This window comes from Zootermopsis nevadensis, unplaced genomic scaffold, assembly GCF_977971745.1.
Source record: "Zootermopsis nevadensis isolate Lab colony 2312 unplaced genomic scaffold, Znev_1.0 Znev_ptg000020l, whole genome shotgun sequence".
NCBI lineage: Eukaryota > Metazoa > Arthropoda > Insecta > Blattodea > Termopsidae > Zootermopsis > Zootermopsis nevadensis.
Genome location: NW_028259152.1, coordinates 5,508,586 through 5,530,584, shown reverse-complemented (window position 1 = coordinate 5,530,584; position 21,999 = coordinate 5,508,586). Strand labels below are relative to the sequence as shown.

General features: G+C 36.9%; 2 protein-coding genes across 16 annotated transcripts in view; both read left to right on the top strand.

Moving 5' to 3' along the window:
- LOC110827709 (protein bric-a-brac 1) overlaps positions 1–18,938 on the top strand; it is a 456,379-nt gene extending 437,441 nt beyond the window's left edge. For 8 of the 10 annotated variants that reach the window (XM_087352109.1, XM_022059610.2, XM_087352108.1 and 5 more), the window contains 3 exons: positions 7,117–7,383; positions 9,874–10,022; positions 13,201–18,938. In XM_087352109.1, coding sequence (XP_087208235.1) covers positions 7,117–7,383; positions 9,874–10,022; positions 13,201–13,872 — 1,088 coding nt within the window. In that variant the 3' untranslated portion in view covers positions 13,873–18,938. The remainder of the gene's footprint in view (positions 1–7,116; positions 7,384–9,873; positions 10,023–13,200) is intronic. The other 2 variants (XM_087352111.1, XM_022059621.2) reach the window with 2 other exon arrangements.
- Positions 18,939–21,578: 2,640 nt separating this feature from the next.
- LOC110827692 (sushi, von Willebrand factor type A, EGF and pentraxin domain-containing protein 1) overlaps positions 21,579–21,999 on the top strand; it is a 44,821-nt gene continuing 44,400 nt past the window's right edge. For 3 of the 6 annotated variants that reach the window (XM_022059571.2, XM_022059570.2, XM_022059574.2), the window contains exon 1: positions 21,579–21,710. In XM_022059571.2, coding sequence (XP_021915263.1) covers positions 21,659–21,710 — 52 coding nt within the window. In that variant the 5' untranslated portion in view covers positions 21,579–21,658. The remainder of the gene's footprint in view (positions 21,711–21,999) is intronic. The other 3 variants (XR_002542458.2, XM_087352106.1, XM_087352107.1) reach the window with 1 other exon arrangement.

The following is a 21,999-nucleotide window of genomic DNA, read 5'->3' as shown; positions in this document are numbered from 1 at the left end:
AGGCATCAGCGCGTTATGGCATTCCTAAGGGCACTCTCTATGATAATATTCTTGGCAAATCTAAACGTATGGTGGTCTTGGAGGAAGCAGGTCTCACAGCTTATGAGGAGAGTGCAGTCCTGGAGTTCTGTTGTGAAATCTCCATACAGCCTTACAACCGCAGGACCAGAAAGTCCCTGGCATCAATTCTGGCATTTGTAGAAAAACTGAGACGTGCCCGTGATCCTGAGTTCCAATTTACGGGACTCGCTGGGTTCCGGTGGTGGTGGGCCTTCTGCAAGAAGCACAGCATTGTGTCCCTTTACTTCGACCGTAGTGATGAAATGAGCAACACATTCTAACTGTACCAATGGGCCACCTGGACTGTTGCCTGAAACAAGGAATACTCACTCTTCTGCATTAATTCAGTTTCTGGAGTTGGACTTCCAGAAGCTTCTCCCCCCTCACCATTTAAAACATGCAGGTTTTCACATTCCATTTATACCATATAAAATGGAAATAATGCTACAAGATGATTCACTAAGTTCATTTTAGTATATGTAGCTACATAATTATGTTAGACAGAAGAATAAGAATGTTTTTTAAAAATTATTTTGAAAACTCTGGCCTTCAGTTTAAATCGGGTTCTCGACTTTATCAGAAATGGGGCCACATTCACTGTTTCTGATTAACTTGTGGGCCTCCAGGTTGTAACAGGGAATGATTTATTTTAAATTCTTGACAGATTACTAAATGTCTCACTAACCGTACACTGCAAACAGATTCACATATTACTCCGTAATTTTCTAGTACAAAAACCCATCATTAGTTATGTGTTTGTCATTGTTGCATGTGCAATCTAACGTAATGTAACTTTTAATTTTTTTGTTACATTTCACACGCTTCCCTCGCAGTGTTCCTCGGTCAGATATACCCTCATTCTAGATATTATGTTCTACATTTAGCAGAACATTTGTTTATGGTGATTGCCTAATAATGGCAACATAGCAGAGCACATTTTCTGGTATCAGGTAAATATTTTGCATCATAAAAATGTGCACAGGCAGCAGAAAACATATTGGCCATCTGAGGCCCACAGATTGAGAACTCTTGGTTTAACTATTGGCAAGTAAGTTAAATTTAAACCATTGTTGTCTGCTACAGAACAGTGTCAAAAAAAGTTACAGAGTTCCTTTCCACAATCCCCAATATTGTTATTGTGACTGCAGAGACATTTTGTTGAAGTGTTCCTTGTTTTAGTGTACAGCGTTGTGTGTCGATGTGCTCATAGCTAGCCTGGGTGTTGCACCTGTGCTTGAGATCCAGTTGAACCGTCATCGCTACTTTTATATGGCATGTCTGCTTCAGAAATACTTGAAACAAAATGCATTAAAGATTGCTGCGTGTAAAGTTAGCATTAAAAACACCAACAATCTTTACTGTATCTTACTAACTGATATTTCTGTATACTCAGTAATATGTCAGCCATTTTATTGTGAAATCGCACATATGCATAAATTTAAGTTAATCTGAGATGGACTCTTCTTTGTATGTATTCCTTTTGGCGGTGAAAATTATTAGCTAGTTTTCTATTATCTTCTTGTTTCATTTCAGGTAGGACATGAATATTCTTGTGCTACAACATGAAAATGGTATACTTTGACTCAGAGTTGTTGTATCTCAGTATGGACTTTTATTGCAACTTTAATAAGGAACTTACCAATGGTTTGGAAGTACCAAAGTGAAAGTATGTCCTGCACTGCGCAACATTTCTGCCTTGACTTCTGAACACTGCCTACCCCTTCCAAACTCACTCATGTGTTGAAAACAAAGTAATCTGCAAACAGTAATAATTATCTTCTCTTCTCAGACTGGCAATATAAATATTGAAACGAAAGTGAAGTGAAAATCATATATCTCTAATATAAAGGATGATCACTGTATTAAGAGTGTAGTTCTGTCCATGAGTTTCACTGCCTGGATGTACACTCTTAATATTAATTCCTTGGCTTTTTGAAATTGGTAGATGGCAGTCATATTGAATGCATTTTCTATCATCTCTCACCTTCAGTGATAAATAAAGTAAGGTTGATAAAGATTCTTACATGAAGCTTAGTCATGGAGTAAAGTAAACCATCTAAATATGACAAGTTTGAGGGTGAACAGCTCAGGTGTATTTCAATGTGGAAGGCAACACCTTAAAACCTTCTTCAATAAATTTTGTTTTTGAAAATATTTTCAGAGTACATCCCTCAGAATTCTTTTCATTTTTGGTTAAGTCTTACTAGAAAAATTCAGTCATACAAAACAGGATTAACATAAGAGGAATTACCTTTCTCCATAATTTCTTAATTTCAGGCATCTGATTGAGGTGGAATTTGGCAAAGTTTTCATATTTTAAATAATATTGATAGATGATAGAGTTGCGTCATATTGTGAAAATATATATTTAATTAATTAATCTTGTCCGTCTAATCACAATTTAAAATTTAAAATTAAGATAGTTAATACGATAGTACTTCCAGACAGTCGGAACTCATCTACACCTCTCATCTCAGACTGATATAAAAACATCAACAAAAACATTCACCAACCTAAAAGTTTATTTGAACACGACGCACATATATAGAACAACTTCAAATATATTAAAATGGAATCTGGAAGTGAACACCACTAATAACTGATAAACAACTACAAAGAAGTTGCATATAAGAAATTATGATTAAGTTTTAAGTTTATATAATTGTACTTTTTACACACCTGAAGATGGTTCATGTAAGAACCGAAACATGTAGTGAGAAAGTGATGTTCCAAATGTAAATCGAATGTTTCGATAAGGAGCATCACATGGTATTTTAACTATCTTGATTTTAAATTTTAAATTGTGATTAGACGGACAAGATTAATTAATTAAATATTGATAGACATTGCATTTGAACTCTGGGAGGTAAAGGATGACCATCTCCCTTCAGTATGTGAATAGAGAAACAAGTAAGGTCAACACACTGATGCTACAACACCAGACGGCATCATCATTGTTGTTTTAATTATAAAGTAAAGGGAACTTTGTACTTTTAAATTAACAAAATTTGTAGCAAAGATCCCACAAAAAAATAAAAAATAGCATCTGTGTTGAACAAAATAGCTAATGCTCTCTGTTCAGTAACAGATAACCATACTGATACTTCCTACCTTTTGTATGCCCTTTCATCACGAGTGCCTACAATGTAATTTTAACTTCAAAGGTTTTATGAGAAAATATTGCAGTTCTGTGACTGATTGATGCTTCATTATTTTTCAGCTGCCAATTTTATTTGTCATTGAACCATATTTGAGAGGGGTTATGTTAAAGATTGCCTATCTTCATCTAATATTGAATATGTTAGAACAAATTATTGGAACTAGAAAACCTTTGCTTTGCCAGTTAGCCCTCCATGAATGTGGTTGTGGTATTGGTTTCTAATTTAGGGGAATGATTGAAGAAAGTTGCAAGTGGGAATCATCCTTGATCTACTGTGATTGGCATTTACCAAAACTTCATGAATGACTTGGCTTCATGTTGAAATAGATGCTTCCCACACCTCAACCCCACCCCAAAATGTAACATAAATCAAATTACCCTACATTTATTAATTCTTTTTATAATAAACAGTTTCTATCAAGTCACAAAGCTATATGTTCTAGTTGTGTATCTCAGACCTTGGTCTCTGGATCTTAGGCAGTGAAGTCCTTTCAGAAAGCTAGCTGAGTTACTACTGCTTTGGAACTAATTTTTATGTCCTCACTTGCATATGCTTGAAGATAAGGACCCTTCATTCTCAGGAAAAAAGAATGATTGCATGAATGTTTGCATTAGATTCTGCTTTAATTTCAGTTTTTCTGTAGGTGTACAACAGAATTGATGTAATATTTTTATTTTAACTGCATTATGAAGCTTTTGCCTGTTTATGTGTATAATTTCATTTATAAAGCTAATGTTACATTTAGTTTTTCATAACTAATGTGTGTTTAGTTAGCATGCACAGTGCACAGTCTCATACACAAACTACAGAAGTGCATAAGAAAAAACACGCCATGCTATTTAAGAGACTGATTGGCATGTACTGATGTGTTGAAAGAGATAGCGGACTTCTCGCAATGGAATTTCTCTCAAGTGTTGTTGATGTAATGACATCACATTAGTTGTAAGATTTGAGGTTTTTACAGCGGTGAGTATGAAGATTTCTGTCTTCTGGGTTGTTGCGCATTATAGTATTGTAACTGTTTTCCAACGTTTCAGAGGTCATACTGCGATGAATCGCCCTGATGACGGAGGCAGTATGACCTCTGAAACGTTGGAAAACATCTACAATACTATACAGCGCAACAACCCAGAAGACAGAAATCTTCATCACATTAGTTATTTAAGATATCAGATAGTTTTTTTAAGAAGAGTATTTAGTATAATAATTTTGTATGTGTCTGGAGAAAAGAAATTGGAATGCATGGAGAATCTACTGTGCCTCATAAGTAACCACAGCCCATATACTTCCACTTGCTCAATATGTAAATAATGTACAGGTTTGTTAACTTAATGGAAAATTTAATGTCTTCCATAACTGAAGTTTTACCTTTTTTGATAGATGATTTATCCATTTCAAGGGAAGTAACTTGAAAAATTGTGATGATTGGGGTTACTATACTACAATGAAATCCAGAAGCATAATTATGTCTTCACTATTTGGTGTGTAGTAGAGGGGTTCCAAATAGATGCAGAAATGCAAGTTTTATTGCAGGAATGAACAAGAATGATTGTAACACTTTATTTGATTAAGTTAATACTTTTTGGTGCACAGTTTACACATCATATTTGTCATGAAAAGGAAGTAAGATATTACAGTTGTTTTATTTGGAACATAGTTGTTCTTTGTAGATAAAAACTGCTGAGAATTTGCACAAAATAGTCTTGTTACTTGCTACATAAGTTAGGATTGTAGTTGTAATAACAGAAAAGCAACAAAACATTATTGACAGTTAAGAGAATTAAGTGTGGACAAAGATGCTTTTATTACAGAATGCAGTGTTGCATTCATTCATACAGAATGGAAATAAACAGTGAAATGGCTTGAAGGTTAAAATTTTTATCAAACTATAACATCTGGGTATATGCTTCATCTTTTTCCTTGTATCTCGGGCATTTGTAATGTTTTTGCTGGCGGGGAAAAATTTAATCATAGGCTCGTGGTGTTTTTTCAGGAAATACCCACTGTTTCAGTGATCAGTCCCAACTGTCGCATACTGCATTGTTGCTTTTATGGGTGTAGATATTAAATGCCAGCAGATATCAGAAATATTGAACTTCATTTTATATAAACTGAATAATTCTCATTTCAATCTGCGAATGGAGTGTAATAAACATTTTGGTCATTATGTCATTCTGATTAATCAGAGAAAGAGTTTTATTGAGTGTAGCATGTCAAAGATAGGAATAATAACTTGTGTCTTGTTCATGTCACAACACAAAATTTCCTTGGCAGTATTAAGGATTTTATTATATCCTTGAAATGCATTAATCATTCAGGATTCATTATCTCGTATGCCTAAGTTTCACATTACAGTCTTGGGATGTATAGAGTTTTCTTTGAGCATGATATTGAGACTTGGTAGATTGTTATTCTCATGACTTGACAACTATCACTATTTTACATTCAGTTCAGTTTTTTTTTTAAAAAAACTTTCATTCCATTCTAAAGTTAATATGCCCAGTTGATGTTTATAATGTGGTTGTAATATTAATATTTCAAATAAACCACTCCAGTGTTGAGGCATAGTGTAAGGTGTAACATTATGAAACAACCCTCAGTATTCACCCCATTCCAAATAACTATAGTGTAATGAGTGGTTGGGGAAATTGGTTACAGTATTAAATATTGGGAGGTGTAAATGTTTGTATGAATTTGATTTTGTTTCCACTAAGAAGAGTTTATGGCACTGTTAGCAATACACTGATGACTGTCACATAACATTTACTAAGGACATATGCTGTTTTATTGCAAATATTGATAATTAAATATTTTAATTTAACATTGAGCCTGTTTTCTTTTCACAATAGTGGTTGAATGAGAAATTCTTTATCAAAATTTTTGGTTTGAAAGTGTGAAAGGAAGAGCTAGGAAGGATAGTATTAACTTTTATATTAGGGAATTAGAATGGGAGAGTGTGGATTGGATTCATCTAGCTAGGGATGGATGACCTTTATTAAGTATATACACCTCCTTATTTTCAAAACATTCAAGTGGCCTGTAAATTTCTAATTTCTTTCTGTACTCCTTGCTCCATCTCCCCCCCCCCCCCCCCTCCTGATTTGAATATAACTTAATTTTTCATAACTGTGTTCTCAATCCTCAGGATTCAACCATTCCATTCCATTCAATATGTTTCTCTTTTGCAACATGCAACATTGTCTCATTTATTACCTTATTTTGTTTTGCTCCTTTTTATGTGTGCATTCCAGTACTACTGTTAATACTTTTGTACTAAGATAATTTGAGTTTCATGCAGAATGTTATATTGCTAACATGAATATGTATCTGTTTTGTTAATTCCTGTTTCATAATACATATTTCAGTAAGTAAATGCATGTGATTGAAATATAATTAAGAAGTCCTTTAGTTAGATATAACTAATTCAAAATGCTTCCTGTGCCTTAAATTCATGTTTCTGACATTAGATTCAAGTTCATTTTGAACTTGAGCCTGTGAGATACATATTCATACAGACGTCAGTATTTGAATATGCCATAACTGTTGTACGATATAGAAATATTATATAAACTCTCCTTAAAATAAAATAAGGCTGTTGGAATCAGACAACATACCCACCTACTCTCAACCCACACACACAAAATAACAATGACATTTATGTGATGCCTGAGATTATTGCTTGTACAATAGGCCTTTGTGCCTTTAGTACATGGATTTGCTGTCTTGGCATAAAAATTTCAACTTGTTAGTTTCTTGCTGTTTGTGTATTTTATGTGGTTTGTTGATGCAGTGATGAACATCAGATTACATAATACAGTTCATTGCTTATGAATGTGTTGATTATATTACTGTCCACTGACTGTTGTTCTCTGTTGTTCTGATTCCCATCTTCCAGCAGACAGCTACCAGTACCAGCTTCAGTCAATGTGGCAGAAATGTTGGAACACGAACCAGAGCCTGGTGCATAATCTGCGGTTCCGTGAACGTGGGCCGCTCAAGTCTTGGCGACCTGAGACCATGGCTGAAGCAATCTTCTCTGTGCTGAAAGAAGGACTGTCCTTGTCCCAGGCTGCTCGGAAATATGACATCCCATACCCCACGTTTGTGTTGTATGCCAATCGTGTGCACAACATGTTGGGACCTTCAGCTGATGGCGGTGCAGGTAATTTTCAGTTTGTATATTATATCAGAGCCTTGGAGTGTGAAGCCATACTGAACAGTGGGTATCTACAGTAGGAAGAGTTATGGGTTTGAACCTCTCATGCTCAAGTATCTAAAATTGCATAGAAGTGTCCTGTTTCGGTCAGGTTTCCGTTTACTGATACCCCTGACCCCTGTGCCCAATTGATGTGAAGTCCTGGTAACTACCATATAACTAAAATGAACACCATAATTCTGTTGGGTACACTGTAATGTTTTAAATATAGATTGTGTCATAACTTCTTATATAGTCATCTTAAAAACTCTTCAGTATCAAATTTCATGAAAATTTTATGAACAGTTCCCATTACTTTGTGCAGCTGGACCTGCTTTGGCAATCTGTAACACTGCAGTTTGCCCACAGTGTATATTCACGTGGGGTCCGCAGTGGCCGCGCGGTCTGAGGCGTGGGCCTTCTGCCGCTTGGTCGCTAAGACTGTGGGTTCGAATCCCACTCAAGCCATGGATATTTGTCTGCGTTTTTCTGTGTTGTGCCGTCCTGTGTACAGGTAGAGGCCATGCGATGGGCCAATCCCTCATCCAAGGAGTCCTACCGAATGTCTATAGATCAAGCCAACGAAAAGTTGGGACCCGCAGTGCTCAGGCACTTGAAGAACAGGTCGTTCCCAGTATATTCGCGTATTTAGTTTGATTCTCTGGATATGGATAAAATGTGATTATTTCTTTAAACATCATTAACCAATTGATCTTTGTAGAGGAGAAGTGTTGTGTTTCCTTGCAGTAGTAACTTATTCTTTAAATATTGTTTAGGTGAGCATCAGCTTCCAAGAATTAATAGGTGCTCCACTGCAATTATATATATGCCTAGGAATTTGTACAGAAGTATTTTGCACAGCATTGATAACTGTTGTTTGCTTGAATGTATGTCTAATATAGTTCCTAGGAGACCATATGCAGTTTTTAATTCCAAGAAATCAATCTATGTCCACTGCTGTTTCTTTGATAGACATTGTTTAATGCATAAATGAGTCATCACTGCAGTAACAGAAAAGATAAGATATTTCACGTCTATTCATTTATAGAACTTGGTAGTAAGTAATTAAGTAAAAATAATTCAGTAGTCAAACATTACATACATTAAATACAATCAAACCCTGTTACAGCACCCCTTACATTGCAACCAAGAAAGATTTGGAACAAAAATTGCCTATATAATTCAAAAAGGAATCCCCTGGTAAAGCGCCATCTGCCAATATCCGTGGGAATACAGTTGTGCCACTAGGCATTTTAATAAAGTCAATATAGCACTATGCCATTTTATTTCCATCAGCTATACAGACAACTCCCTGGAATATTAAGTTATAGGAATACTGTACAACAGCTTCTGTGTTAAGAAATAAATCCTATTCAGGTAAGAAACCACCTGTAGTGTCTCAGGGTGTTTGTTGAGTTATGTGGGTTGAGCAAATCAGTTTGTAAAGTAACCTGGTACTGGAAGAGGCATTGATTTGAAAATGGAAGCATTACCAAAAATGAACTGCTTACAGTAACAGGTAAAATATTGAGAATTCTGGTAGAATAGTTACAGATCCACTAGTGTTTTTATGTTTGATGGGCTGGTGGACTCTTCCATGAGTGTTTTCTGTACGTTTTCTTTGAGTCGGTAATACTATTCGTGCTGTATGTATGGAAACACACTTGAATTTCAATGCAATAGGTGTACTGGTCACAGAGTAAGGAAGTTAAATACACACAGATACAGGTAATCACAGTTAGTTTCATTTGTGTGATGTGGGGGAAAGGGCACAAATTGCATTTGTACACTTGTTCTACAAGAAACAGGCAAGTTCTTAATGTATCTGAGCACCATCAGATCATTTATTTGAATAATTACATTGCTTATAACCTGCTGTTGAGGCATTGATCATATGTTGATCTCCAAACTTGTAGCCAGTCAGGGACAATTCTGCATGGCACTTTTCTCAATTAGGATATAGCAATGTCATCTTCACAAGAAGTAATGTTGTCAGTGTCTTCCCATCAGTACAAAGTTCACTTTGTAGTTTCAGTTTTGTTTCCACAACCAACTCTTCAGAATTCCCACTTCTAGAAAATTAATCCACCATCTGTCACAAATTACTCATTTCTGAAAATGTCATTCCTTCAAGAACCGAATTCTGCACTCTCAGCTATTATCAGCCACGATTAATGTTGATACTCTGGTGGTTATACATGCTTGTGATAGCATAAAACTTCAAAGCCTTTGTAGTAAAGTTCTATCATAGATAGATGGTACCTGTCTATATAAAAAAGATGCCATTCATACTTTTAAACCCACGAGCAAATTCACTGAAAATACAGCAGGAAAAATCTGATGGAGAGAATCACAGTGTCACCAACATATAAATCTTCAAAAACAAAATTTTCCCCTCATGAAGTATCAGTTACCTTAAAACTGAGAATAATTTGCTGCCGCGTGTGATGATTGCAGACCTGCGACCCAAGGGACGTGGTAGGCCACAGAGGATCCTGTTGGGGTCATGGCCAGAGGACCACATCCGGGGGGTGATCAGGGCTGTGGTGTTCCGTGACACGCAGCACATCAAGGAAGAGCCACACCTTGGCTATCCCCGCCTGCAGGTAATAATCAATTTCATTTCATATCTGTGAATCTGTGATTGTCTCTACAGTTGACTTGAGCCTCATTCCAAGAGTGCATGGTCCTGACATTGTTTCTAAGAAACAGTTATCTCATATATAATTACACAGATGGTCAAAAATCAAAGACCAAGGCACGTTGAAATTTCATTCTCGCATAGTCTGTTTCTCTATTTTCTAAAATGTGTTTGTGACGTGACGTTTTTCATCCTTGCTTATGTAATATATTGGCTTTGTCTTTTAACTGTCTTGCTGCTTCCTCCTATTTTTTCAGTACTCTGTCTCTCATTTTGTGAGATTTAAGGTTCTCATGGTGGCATATATAAAGATGACTTGTCTTCTGGAATGTTCCACTGTATAGTTCTCACCCTTTTTTGCTGGAATTTTACTAATTCTAATTTAACACATTAAATGTACCACTAACCAAATGCGTTCAGGGAGAACTTATTTATGTTAATATTATCTTTTGATTTTCTTGCTTAGTTTGCATACCGCCTAACATTGGCTCATGTACCGTAGGTTGCGAACGCTGGTCTAGTAGATGTTACCAGCATTTCAGAGGTGACTGTACTGTGATGGAGGCAGCAAACACCTCTGAAAATGCTAGAAAACTTCTGGCAGACTGTCTTATCATTTGATTGTGGGTTTTAGGAGAAGTGGCAAAATGAGGCTTAATCACTAATTCATTCATCGTGTCAGAAATTCTACCAATGATACATATTTATTTGCAAAGTTCTAGCATAATTAGACCAACAGTTTTACTGGGGCATTACTCTTTTTTGTATTTGGATATTAAAAAAACCTGAGTCTGACATGTATGCTATACGAGGTGCGATCGGAAAGTTTCCAGACTGCGCCTATAAAAACCCGTACACTTATCTCAGGTATTAAATTCATCCATCACCCTCGAAGTAGTTCCCCTGGGAGTGAACACAACGATCCCAGCGCCACTGCCAAGCCTGGAAGCATCCCTGGAAATCTTTCTTTATCAGCCTGTCAAGCACCATCTGCGATTCTGTACTCTTTAAGTTGAATAGTACTCAACCGATTATAAAATGAACTTGCACTTACAAGCAGTTTGATTAAATGAAAGTTTGATCATAACCCCATTCTTGCGTATGTTTCTTGCCACTACAGCCTAGCATTGATAGGCCTTATTTAAAAATGTAGTGCTCTCCAATCATCCGAAATACTGCATATTGAGGCATCGTCTCAACTGTATGAGAAGTTTTATCTGATTGTCAAGTAAATTCTTATGTTGGGAGGGGTGACCAGACAAAACCGTACACGACAAAACCACACACGAAAATTGCGCACAGAAAGAAGCTCACTGTCATAAATGCTCACACGAAAATTACTCACATGGACAAATGCTCACACGGACAAATGCTCACACTGACAAATGCCCATATTCACAATACTATAAGTAACCGGAAGCGTTAACTGGTTACCGTAGTACACCGACGTTTCGGAATCAAATTCAATAAAATCTTCTCGGGCATTCAGCCGCGTTAACGTGGCTGATTGCCCCAAAATATGTTATTGATGCACTGTTATTATTGACATGACCAAAGAATATGTTTATGAACGAAAATTAGTGACAGTGAGCTTTCTGTGCGCAATTTTCGTGTGCGGTTTTGTCTTGTACGGTTTTGTCATGGAACCGTTGGGAGGATGATGCTGGAGTTAGAGTTGAATCATTATGCAGTATGGAGTCTGAGGATCCATGAATTTTACAATTACTGTAATTAAAGTGTACATAATAAATGTATTGTAACACATACTTAAAGCAAAAGAAATTTTTGACATGATTACAACTAAAAAGAAAAATTGTTTGTTAGATATGCCATGTCTGTCCCTCCACATGCAACAACTTGAGAAGTGATAAATGGATTATCATGAAATTTGATATAGGGGAGTTTATTAAACTTTGTGAGCACATTCCAAGTTTGATTAAAACTGGACAGCAGGAACAGGCACATTATATAAACACCTACTGATGTTTCTGTTTGTGGGAGTGACTGGTTGGGGAATCTCTGTGTGGCATCACCCAGCCAGATACAATATGCATTCACTTGTTTAGTTTTATGACTGGCATTGTAAATTTAAATTTATAATTCTGCAGTAATGGTGACACTTAAAAGGATTCAATCAATAAATAATGTCACTTGCAATCTGATCTTGTAGACCACATTTTGTGCCTTATCTCAGTCATGTATGACTTGATCTCTTACTTGTATCATTCCAAAACACGGGCCCCTACTGAAGGTAATGAGCTCTTTTTCCTAGAATGAAACGAAGGTGTACATACGAAAACAAATGATGTCAGCAAAATAACGGCATTTTTATTACATTTATACAAAATTACCATCCCGATTTAAGCATTTCTGCCAGCGTTGCAGAATCTTGAAGAAGTCTGTTCCAGCTTCTCGCAACCAGCTTCACATGGCTTCCTGGGCTGCCTCGTCAATCTCGTAGTGTTGACCTCTCAGGTGATCTTTCAAGGTCCGAACAAGTGGTAGAATGAGGGGGCCAAATACGGACTATAAGGTGGATGGGAGAACAGTTCCCAACCGTTCTTTTGAATTCTCTACAAGGTCAGGCGTGCAGTGTGAGGTCTCGCAAACTCTTTCGTTCTTGTTTGATGAGCTCGACTTTCTGCTTGTTGCGCAGAGTTGCAGCAGTTCATGGTCAACCGCAACACGGCCCATCGGCGATGTCCGTTTTTCCGTGCTTAAACTGTTTCACCCACCTTCAGACACTGCTGGCATTACCATACACACCACAAAGTTCCTTGTAGATGATTCCTGCTGAGTTTCCCCCCTCTGTCCCAAGAAGTTTAATGACACCACATTCACGAAAGAACATGCCAAAGTCAGCCATTTTCTCGCAATGCATCCTGGGAAAATATGGGGTGCGCGCATGTGCAAATTTTGCGTTGATGATAGAGTGGAAAGATGCCGCTAATGGTTCTATAACTTTAGTGACAATATTTCCGCCCTCTTATTCCCAATTTTACTGTATTCATTACCTTCGGTACGGCCCTGATTCTTCTTTCCTATCTGTATGTTTGTGTTGATCTGCATCACTAAGAACCTATAGCCCTTTAGTGCAAATACCATTGTATTGAAAAGTACAGAATGCGTCATTGAATTTTAAGGAAACTCTTTGTTGTCAGGAACCTCTGGGAGTACAGAACTACCCCGGTGGGTCGTGCAGTAATGGGCCAGAGCCAACAGTGTCACCAGGCGCAGCAGCTGCAGCAGCAGTGGCTGTGGTAGCTCAGGGACTGAGACAGCAGATGTGCAGTATGGTGGCTGCTGCACAGCACAATGCATCTCTATCTGGTGATGCTGGTGTAGGACTAGTGAACAGCCTGGGTGGACTGGTAGGACACTGCAACAGCTTGGGGCTCCCCAGCAATGGTACCACACATGGTGGCATGCCTAGTCTTGGATTGACCAGTCCATTGGGCTCCAGCCTTCATGTTGCAAGTCCTGTGGGCTCAGAATTGAGGGCAGGCAGTCCAGCAGAATCAGTGGCTGCCAGTCCCATCCCATCGCCACTTGGAGGTGGCAGCAGTGGAGCTACACCTACCCCAACAACTCCAAGTGGTGCATTGAGCAGTGTGGAAGTGGGAATTGGTGTGAGTGGCATGACATACAAGCCTACAGCCACCTTCACCTCTCCTCGGCCTGAAAATCTCTTCCAGGAAGACATTGAAGACATTGTTAAGAGTCCACAGTTGAGTTCTCCAGACAGTCTTGTTAAAGAGCCCAAGGAAACCATCACCGTGAAAGTGGAGCCCATCACTGGCAGTCCGCATGAGTAGAGCATGCAAGTATTGATTTGTATTGTGATATATCATGTAGAGTAGTTTTAGAATTATACTGATGTTCAAAAAAAAATATCAAGAAAATGACCCATTTTGTAGCCTGATTTGGCAAGGTCCAAAAAAAGACTTGTTTATGCTAGCAGAATTATAGAGATATAAAAACATAAACTTCCAAAAATATATATATATATAGAAGAGTAAGACTTCCTAAAAAACTGAGTTCAATATATAAATTCTAGTGCCATTAATTTCAAAAAAACGTGTAACTGATTATAGTATGCAAGGTTAACGTCTTAGTATCTGTGACGTGCATTTAGAACCCTGATGCTGTGTTAAGTGTATCAGATTTATGCTGATCCTTAGCATGTTCTATCAGTTTATTCACCCCTTTTAGAACTTGACTTTGCTGTCCAGAAAGTAAGGCAGTAATACTTAATTTTGACAAGAAATGCTTTTTATCTTTGTCGGCAATAGTGAGCCTTGTTAACACAGTAAGCTTGAGGACAGGTTGATTATCCTTGATTGTGCAGAATTTCCATTGTTTTAGGACAAACCAACTGTTAGGAAAATAAATGCAATCAGTGTTTTCTTATTTTCATATCTCTGTAGTATGAGGCATTAGCTGAAAGTTAAATCTCGCCTTCGAGTTTTACAGGTATCATGTTGGATACTTTGTACATTGCTAGAGATTTATATAATTTATATGTTACATTATTTGAACAATCTTGGATTATTTTAATAGATTTTCAGACATTTGAAATTGAAACAAAACAATACAAGAGATATTGATATTTGCACACAGTACAGGGAAATGTAATAAGAAGTGTGCTTGCTGTTGGTTATTTCTCTTTTCAAGAGTGTTGAGTAGTATTCTCACTAAGTGAGGGAATGTAAGGTCTTAGTAGTAGTTGCAAAACTTAGAGAATATATACATATATATTATCAACATATTTATATTTTGTGGAATAGTGAGAATGTGTGAGAAAAGATATGTGTGGTGCGTTTTCCATGTTTGTTAGTAGTGGCAGGCCTTGCTGTTGGCCAGTCAAAAGTGTGGGTGTCCAGTAGCAAGTATTAATGTGCTGTGTTGTCTCCATTTACCATACGCATCTCACATAGTATTGTTTCTACCCTTCTGTAGATGCCAGTATAGTCTAGTCAAAACTAGCTTGAAGTGAATCACAAAATATATCAATACTTATTTTTGTGATTTGTTTGTTTAGGACTAATGTACAAAATTTATATTACTAGTAAAATTAGTAGGATTATTTGAAAATGCCTTCCTGCCTGCCATTGGGGTATGCCAAGATTGAATTGAAGACATTGTTGACACACAAACAAAAGAAGTGATAAAAAGTAAATTATAATGAAGTGGCCTTGAAATTCGTTTTGCTTATTAAATCAGTGGAAAATAAAATAGCTATTTAAAAAGTGGTACCGTGAATTTGTAGACAATCCTATTCTTGATAAATCAATTTTTTGCATAAGAAATTTGTATACTTAGTGGACGCAAGCAACTTACATAGCATTCATCAACTTGTGCCTATTGTGAATGTTTTCATGAATAGGTTGTACTGCAAAGTTCACGCAAAAATGTAAGTAGAAATGAATGTCCATTGTTGTTAGTATTCTTGGCTTAAATGTGTTCAAAAAGTAGTAAAGTGCCTTCCATTTTTCTGACCACTTGACAATGTGATCAAATCATGTCAACACATTTTCTTTTAGTGAAGTCTGAAAAACAGAAAAACCATGAAACTTCATTTTGGTAACAGGTATCACCCTAAATGGCACATTTATTTCATATCTGTAGATCGTAAAGTTACCGGATGTCTGCGTAAATTTCTGGCACTGGAAATACAATCTTGTTACACATCAAATGCTAAGTATTAGAATAGTATATCAATGCAATAATTATGATAATGTAATGTGTCATGTTACTGTTTTGTAGTAGAGATCAAGAGATGACATACTGTGGCTTAGAAATCATGTACAGTACCTTGAAACATATTTCAACTTAAATTTTTATTAATGTCTTATTTATTTCAGCTTTCGCCCTATCTGCTTCGCTTTCCATGAACAACTTGACATGTGTCTGACAATCTGGTGCAACTTTTTTTTTTTGGTCATTTGTGTATGCAAATTATTCTTTAGTATACTGCATTTTTTTACCTGCTTTTTCGCAGTTGGCATGAACTCGGTATATTAATTAAAATGTAGTCTGCTTTAAATGTTTAAACAGTTATATGAAGAGAAACTTTCAGAACATGTGAACTCTCAGTCCAGAAATTGGTACTTTATTTTGAGAGACTTTTTGTGTATTTTAATTTGTCTCCCGCTTCATTTGACTTGCATCTGAAGCAGCAGATATATGTTGCACTGTAAAGAACCTAATTTTATAGCTCAAATAAGTCATTATTACCTTGAAACTGTTGGCTTCTGTAAGAAGTGAAGGCTGTTGGTAATTTGTTTTTCACACATTGTATAACAGTTGACGGAATAATATCACTGTAGGTTCTGTTCAGATTCATAGCTTCTTTTTGTCTGAAGCTGAGGTGGGATTTCTTCTCATTATATATCATATTTTTATCTATGCTGTGAAGGTAAATATAAATTGATCCTGGAACTTATTAAGCTCTGTGCCGTGAAGATCTGTGGATTAGTGGAGATAAAGCTCTACTCCTCCTTGGTCTCAGCGCTAGATGGAGGTGAGTGGACAGTTTCATGCTTCAGCTGCTTGACGCCCAGGAAAATTGCCCCTCATTCCCATTGGATAGGCTGAATAGGTCCCAGAGCCAGTCTAGATGCAGAGGCTAGGAGAAAAGTCTCTTTTGCCTCCTAGTATGATGTGTTGTAATGTAATATAATTTATGTATTTATTTTTCATGCCTTATCACATGGAGTTGTAGCAGGCACCCTCACTATTCAGATGCAGAATTTCTGGCTTTGTCATCATCTTCAGATATATGCGTGTTTTACTTTGATGTTTGAAACACTTCTCCAACATGGGGATTAGGTTCCTCAGATTCATGCTAAAGTAAAATAAAATTCACGCGTGTCCGATTCTTATGGGGATGGCTTATCCAAACCTCTTGAACAGATGGCGTATGTGCCATACCCACTTGATACAAAAGGGATGGAATAAAACTCAGATATGTTAACCACATGTATGAACAGTGTATAAGCATTATTAAACATTATTAATCTCTGAAAACTTGTTACATGTCACAGTTAATATAGAATCAAAAGTAATGCATTTTAACAAGATAAATTTCTGGTAGGAATGGACTTCATCATTCCTACCCGACATAAGAGCCATCTCTGATCAAATAAGATAGGGTTACTGATCATGTAGGAATGAGACTTCCGACAGTGTCTCATTGTATGTTGTAAAAATTAATTATATACATATATATTACTTTTACTATAAAAGAATAATAATAACTCATTTAAGAATTCAGTCTGTTCCACAAAGAAAGCACATCCCTTCACCCTTATGAAGATCAGTTTGTTACTGCTGTTGATATAATCCCTGTTTATGTTGTAAATTATATAAAACCCATAAATACAAAGCAAAGAGTTACCGATAATTGAGGCAGATGGGTCATGTAGTTGCCATTGGGCTCCAGAGGGTTAATCAGTAAATATTTGTCAAGTGGGTGTAATTCCACTAGATTGTCACTTCTTTCATTGTAGTCATCCATCCTTTAGAATTTGAGACACAGCATGTATACATGTGCTTTTGTGCAGTGCGGTGTTTTCTTTTCTTATAACACAGACACGACAAATTATAAGTGTTTGTATGTGCCATCGTATGCATGTGACTTAACCTGGCCTGATATTTCACAAGAAATTGTTTTGATCTTATGAGTCATGATTTCTGTGGGCATCTTGAAGAGACATCATCATCTTATTGAAATGTGACACGTATTGAAGCAGTTTAGAATCCCTCCAATTTGCACATGTTGGCTTACCCTTCTGAAGTGAAGCACGTTTCTTTGTCGGTGAATAAATGCAAATTTCGTTAATTGGGCACTGCTCTGGTGACGTTTGCTTCAAAGTTCTTTGCCAAGTTGTACATGGAAAGAAGGTATATAACAATATTCTAAATTGCTAAACACCATATTTTTATGCATTCCATACGGTGCATAAGAAAGGTTTTGGAAATTGTCTCCACCTGCAAACTAAAAATGTTAGTATGGAACTTTCTTGTTTATAAATATATGTGAATCTAACAACAAAGACCCATTTGCCACTTTTCTAGATAAAACCCAAGTTTCCTTCATGAGGAACAGTGGAGAATATACTATCAAGTGGAACTTGATACTATTTTTCTAAACAAATGTACTTTGGTATATTTTTGCTCTCCTTTCATTAATTTTGTCTGACATTGTTTCGTGATGGCGCTTGGTTCATTGTTGTTACAACTTTGCAGCATTGAAAGTCTTGTATAGTGACTGAAGGATTCAGTGTTGATGTAAGGGACAACTATGAAACCGTATATAATAGTTCTTAAATACCAAAGTACAAGCATAGGAAAGTGCAGTGATAAAACAGTTCTCGTTTATATTTTGTCACCCGATACAGCATGTCCTCCCTGGTTGATGCTTTATATGGTATTTTTGAGTGCCAAAGATAATTATTTATGTGCTCTGTTTGCACCATTTCTTTCAATACATTGCTGATTGTGTGTATGTTGTGTGCGTCGTGCGCACACTTGCGAGCTCTGGAAGCAAACAATTGCTTCTTGTGTTATTGTTGGGGTATTACTGTTGTGTGATCTGAGGATAAGACAGCAGACAGTTTCTGTCGTACCACCACCACCACCACTGTGAAGCGAGATGCCGAATGTAAAGGTCGTATGTAACTCATTGACAATTGCAGATGAGATGTGCAGGCCTTTAGGCATGTCACTGTATTTATAACATATTTATATGATAAATGAGTTTCTCTTCCCTCTTTCCCAGTCCAATGCTCGATGTAACATAATGTGCTCCTTTAAGTTTGCTAATGTGAATATGTACTGGTGTATTCAATAAAATAGTTGGAAAAGTTAAATATGGTTATCCCTGTGTTTTCTTTGTGTCTGATAAACGTGAACTCTGTCAGGAAAAGGAAGACTGGTAAAAGTAAGCGATTTCGTTAGCAAAGAAAGAAATTGTTGAAGCTGTATGTCAACTTGATGACTTCTCATTGAAAAATTTCACAGTGTGAACAGAATATCTGGTGGTGTTGCTGTGCTTTGAATGAAAGATGCTGCTCTTGATCAGATATCTCATGTAAGCAAACATACTTTATATTTTACTTTGAATAAAATATAATTCTTCTTCATTGTAATGTGGTTTTATATGTTGTGACACAACGCGTCTTGATCGATGTCTCCCATCACTGATGTTGATGAGCAGTTTTGTATTTACAGTAAACTTCTGTCTGATTGTAAATTTCTTATAAATAGAATTCAGGCACATGATTCAACTAATAATTTACATGCCACTGCAAGAAGCTTAACATTCAAAAGGACTCATTTTTTGGTTCTTCTCACAGACCAGACATTTTTACTCTCCATTTATCAACTCCCATTAACATGAAAGCATTTCTGTTCAAAAAGACAGGAACAGAAAAGTGGTTATGAAGGTTTTCTGTTGTATAATTATTTTGTCATTTTTTGGATGTGTGATTGCTCTCGGGGGCATTTTGTAACCATATCCAGAATCAAGATGGTAGGTTACGTAACTGGATTTGAGTGCAATCGAGTAGAGCTTGCTCATTGCTAGCTCTGGTCAGTAAGCACGAGGTCGATCAATCAGAATTACAGGTGTGTTCTGCAGTGAGGGCTGGTGGATCAAGAAGGCTTGCCATTGGCTAGTGATCAGTTTAATGGTGAAGTAAATCAGAGACACTGGTGGCTGGAGTGACCTGATTCATCAGAGTAATACACCAGGTCTCCTGTTGATGCTCTGGTACACAGTATTTACAGTAGTGCCAATTTCACATACCATGCAATGATACACTTGAATCACATTGAACTGCAGTGATGAAGCCCCAGATTAATTAACTGTATTATCAGCACCAGTAGATTTAACTGACATTGAAGTTACACATTGAGCTTTTGAAATCTGATCACTGAATTTCTGATTGTGGTGTGACTAAATTCACTGTGACATCCCTAAAAACTAAAATGTCCCTGATGATATTCAGATGTCGATATTTAGATGATTAAATAATCTTGTAAAACCCTTCTTTCAACTTTAGAAGTTTGGTGCTCTTGTGAGTTGGTTTCAATAATTGTGTGTGTGTGTGTACTCTCGGTGACTGTCAGCATCTCAATCAGGAGTCCTTTGAGTTACACCCTGCAGCACAAACAAGTTCTGAAAGCAGTATAACCAAATTCCGAGATGTTACCCGATTCAAATTAGTCACACGGTATGAAATTAGAGCTTACGGCTTCTTTTATATCTGGTGCGTGCTTAAAGTAAAGTAGCTGCGTTCATATATTTTCGGTGGTGCAGTATTACTTAGTCACATGGAACTCGTTATTCATCCTAGTGGCCTAACAGTAAGCCTACCGAAGCTGAGAAACATCTGCAAAGTTAATAGACTAAAATTGTTTTGTGATTGCAATGTGGCAGTGACCCGCAACTTTTAAGATAATAGCAAGCACGGGTCACGTTCAACAAGGAATAGGTTTCATTTGTCAAAGGTGGATCACTTCCTATGAACAATCTTAACGGTCCACGCCGTTATATAAACATCTGACATTCTTTTCCTTGGAAAATTATGATAATTCTTTCAAGAATGTTGGTTAAGCTGCCTAAAAAACTGTCGTTTTAAATTACGCCAATCTCCGTGGTGAAGACACGTAACAACACGCATATCATCTGCATTGTGTCCCAACCCTGAATATATATAATCCAAATTTTTGCTGCTGTAAAAACCTCAAATCTTGCACGTAACTTATTTATCATGGTAACGATGCGCCAAATTCTTAAGAGCATTTCATATTTTCACTCTAAAACCGCAGTGTCTGTATGGCGAAGAAGTATCGAACAACACCACAGATAAACTTTTTGTATGTCCTCATCTGATTATGCCTTAGAGCAGAGGTTGTCAGCCTTGCTAAGACCTGAGTCTACATTCATCCTTTGTTTCAAATCGCGAGCCGCCAAGTCGTAAATGTTTGGTTAAAACGTTATTTTAAACTTATATTGAATAAGGTCTATTTAAGTTTGTAACTATTTTTTATTAATACCCGCACAAAACAGTCTTCAATTGGTTTCTATTAAATTACGGTTAACTGTTAAGATTATTCTGAAGCACGGTGTATATATCATGTTCGTGTCTTCAAGGTGGTAGCATATACTCCTCATATTTAATCTGCTCTTGACTTCTTCCTGAAAATAATTTTGATTTATCTGTGTAATTTGAGAACATGGGGACTTTGCCACACACTCGATGACAGATAATAGACTATGAAGTTGTGATATTGTAATCAACCTTTCTTGAATCCCATTAGTGTCACACGGGATCATTTCAGATTCAGGTAGTTTCTTATAATGTATACAAATAACAAGTGTTATAAAAGTACGTACAAAACGTAAAAAAAATCAGAACGTCTGAAGCGCAACGTCATCATTTTAGTACAGTTACTGCTCGTCGCTAGCATTGGCTCAGACGCAGCTGACGTCACACCATTCTCCTTGCGTATCATCATCTGCTGCCCTCGATTCATGTCAGTGGCCGTCAGTTGGTGCTCAGATGCGCTGGTGTGCACAGTGACGTGTTAGTGATGCGGTGTGACAGACTGACTGCTGTCCTGTTGCTGTTGGCGGTGCAGCGCGGTGAGTGTGCTTGTATTCATAACTAATGACGGCCGGAACGTCAAGCCGAGATGTGTTTCAACGTGCCCTGTATCGCCTAGTGCAAAGATGATAATGCCATGTGATGTCTTCAGTAAAACGTGAAATAGGTCTCGCGTTTTTTAAAGCTTAAACATTTTAAAATTATTTATTATTACCATCGATAGTCAAATATGATTTTATTGCTGATTCCGGTTTCTTGTGACACTCCTGTGTGTTTAGTTTTGTATATACTTCTAAACCATTATCTGTGCTGCCTTGTAAAGGTTAA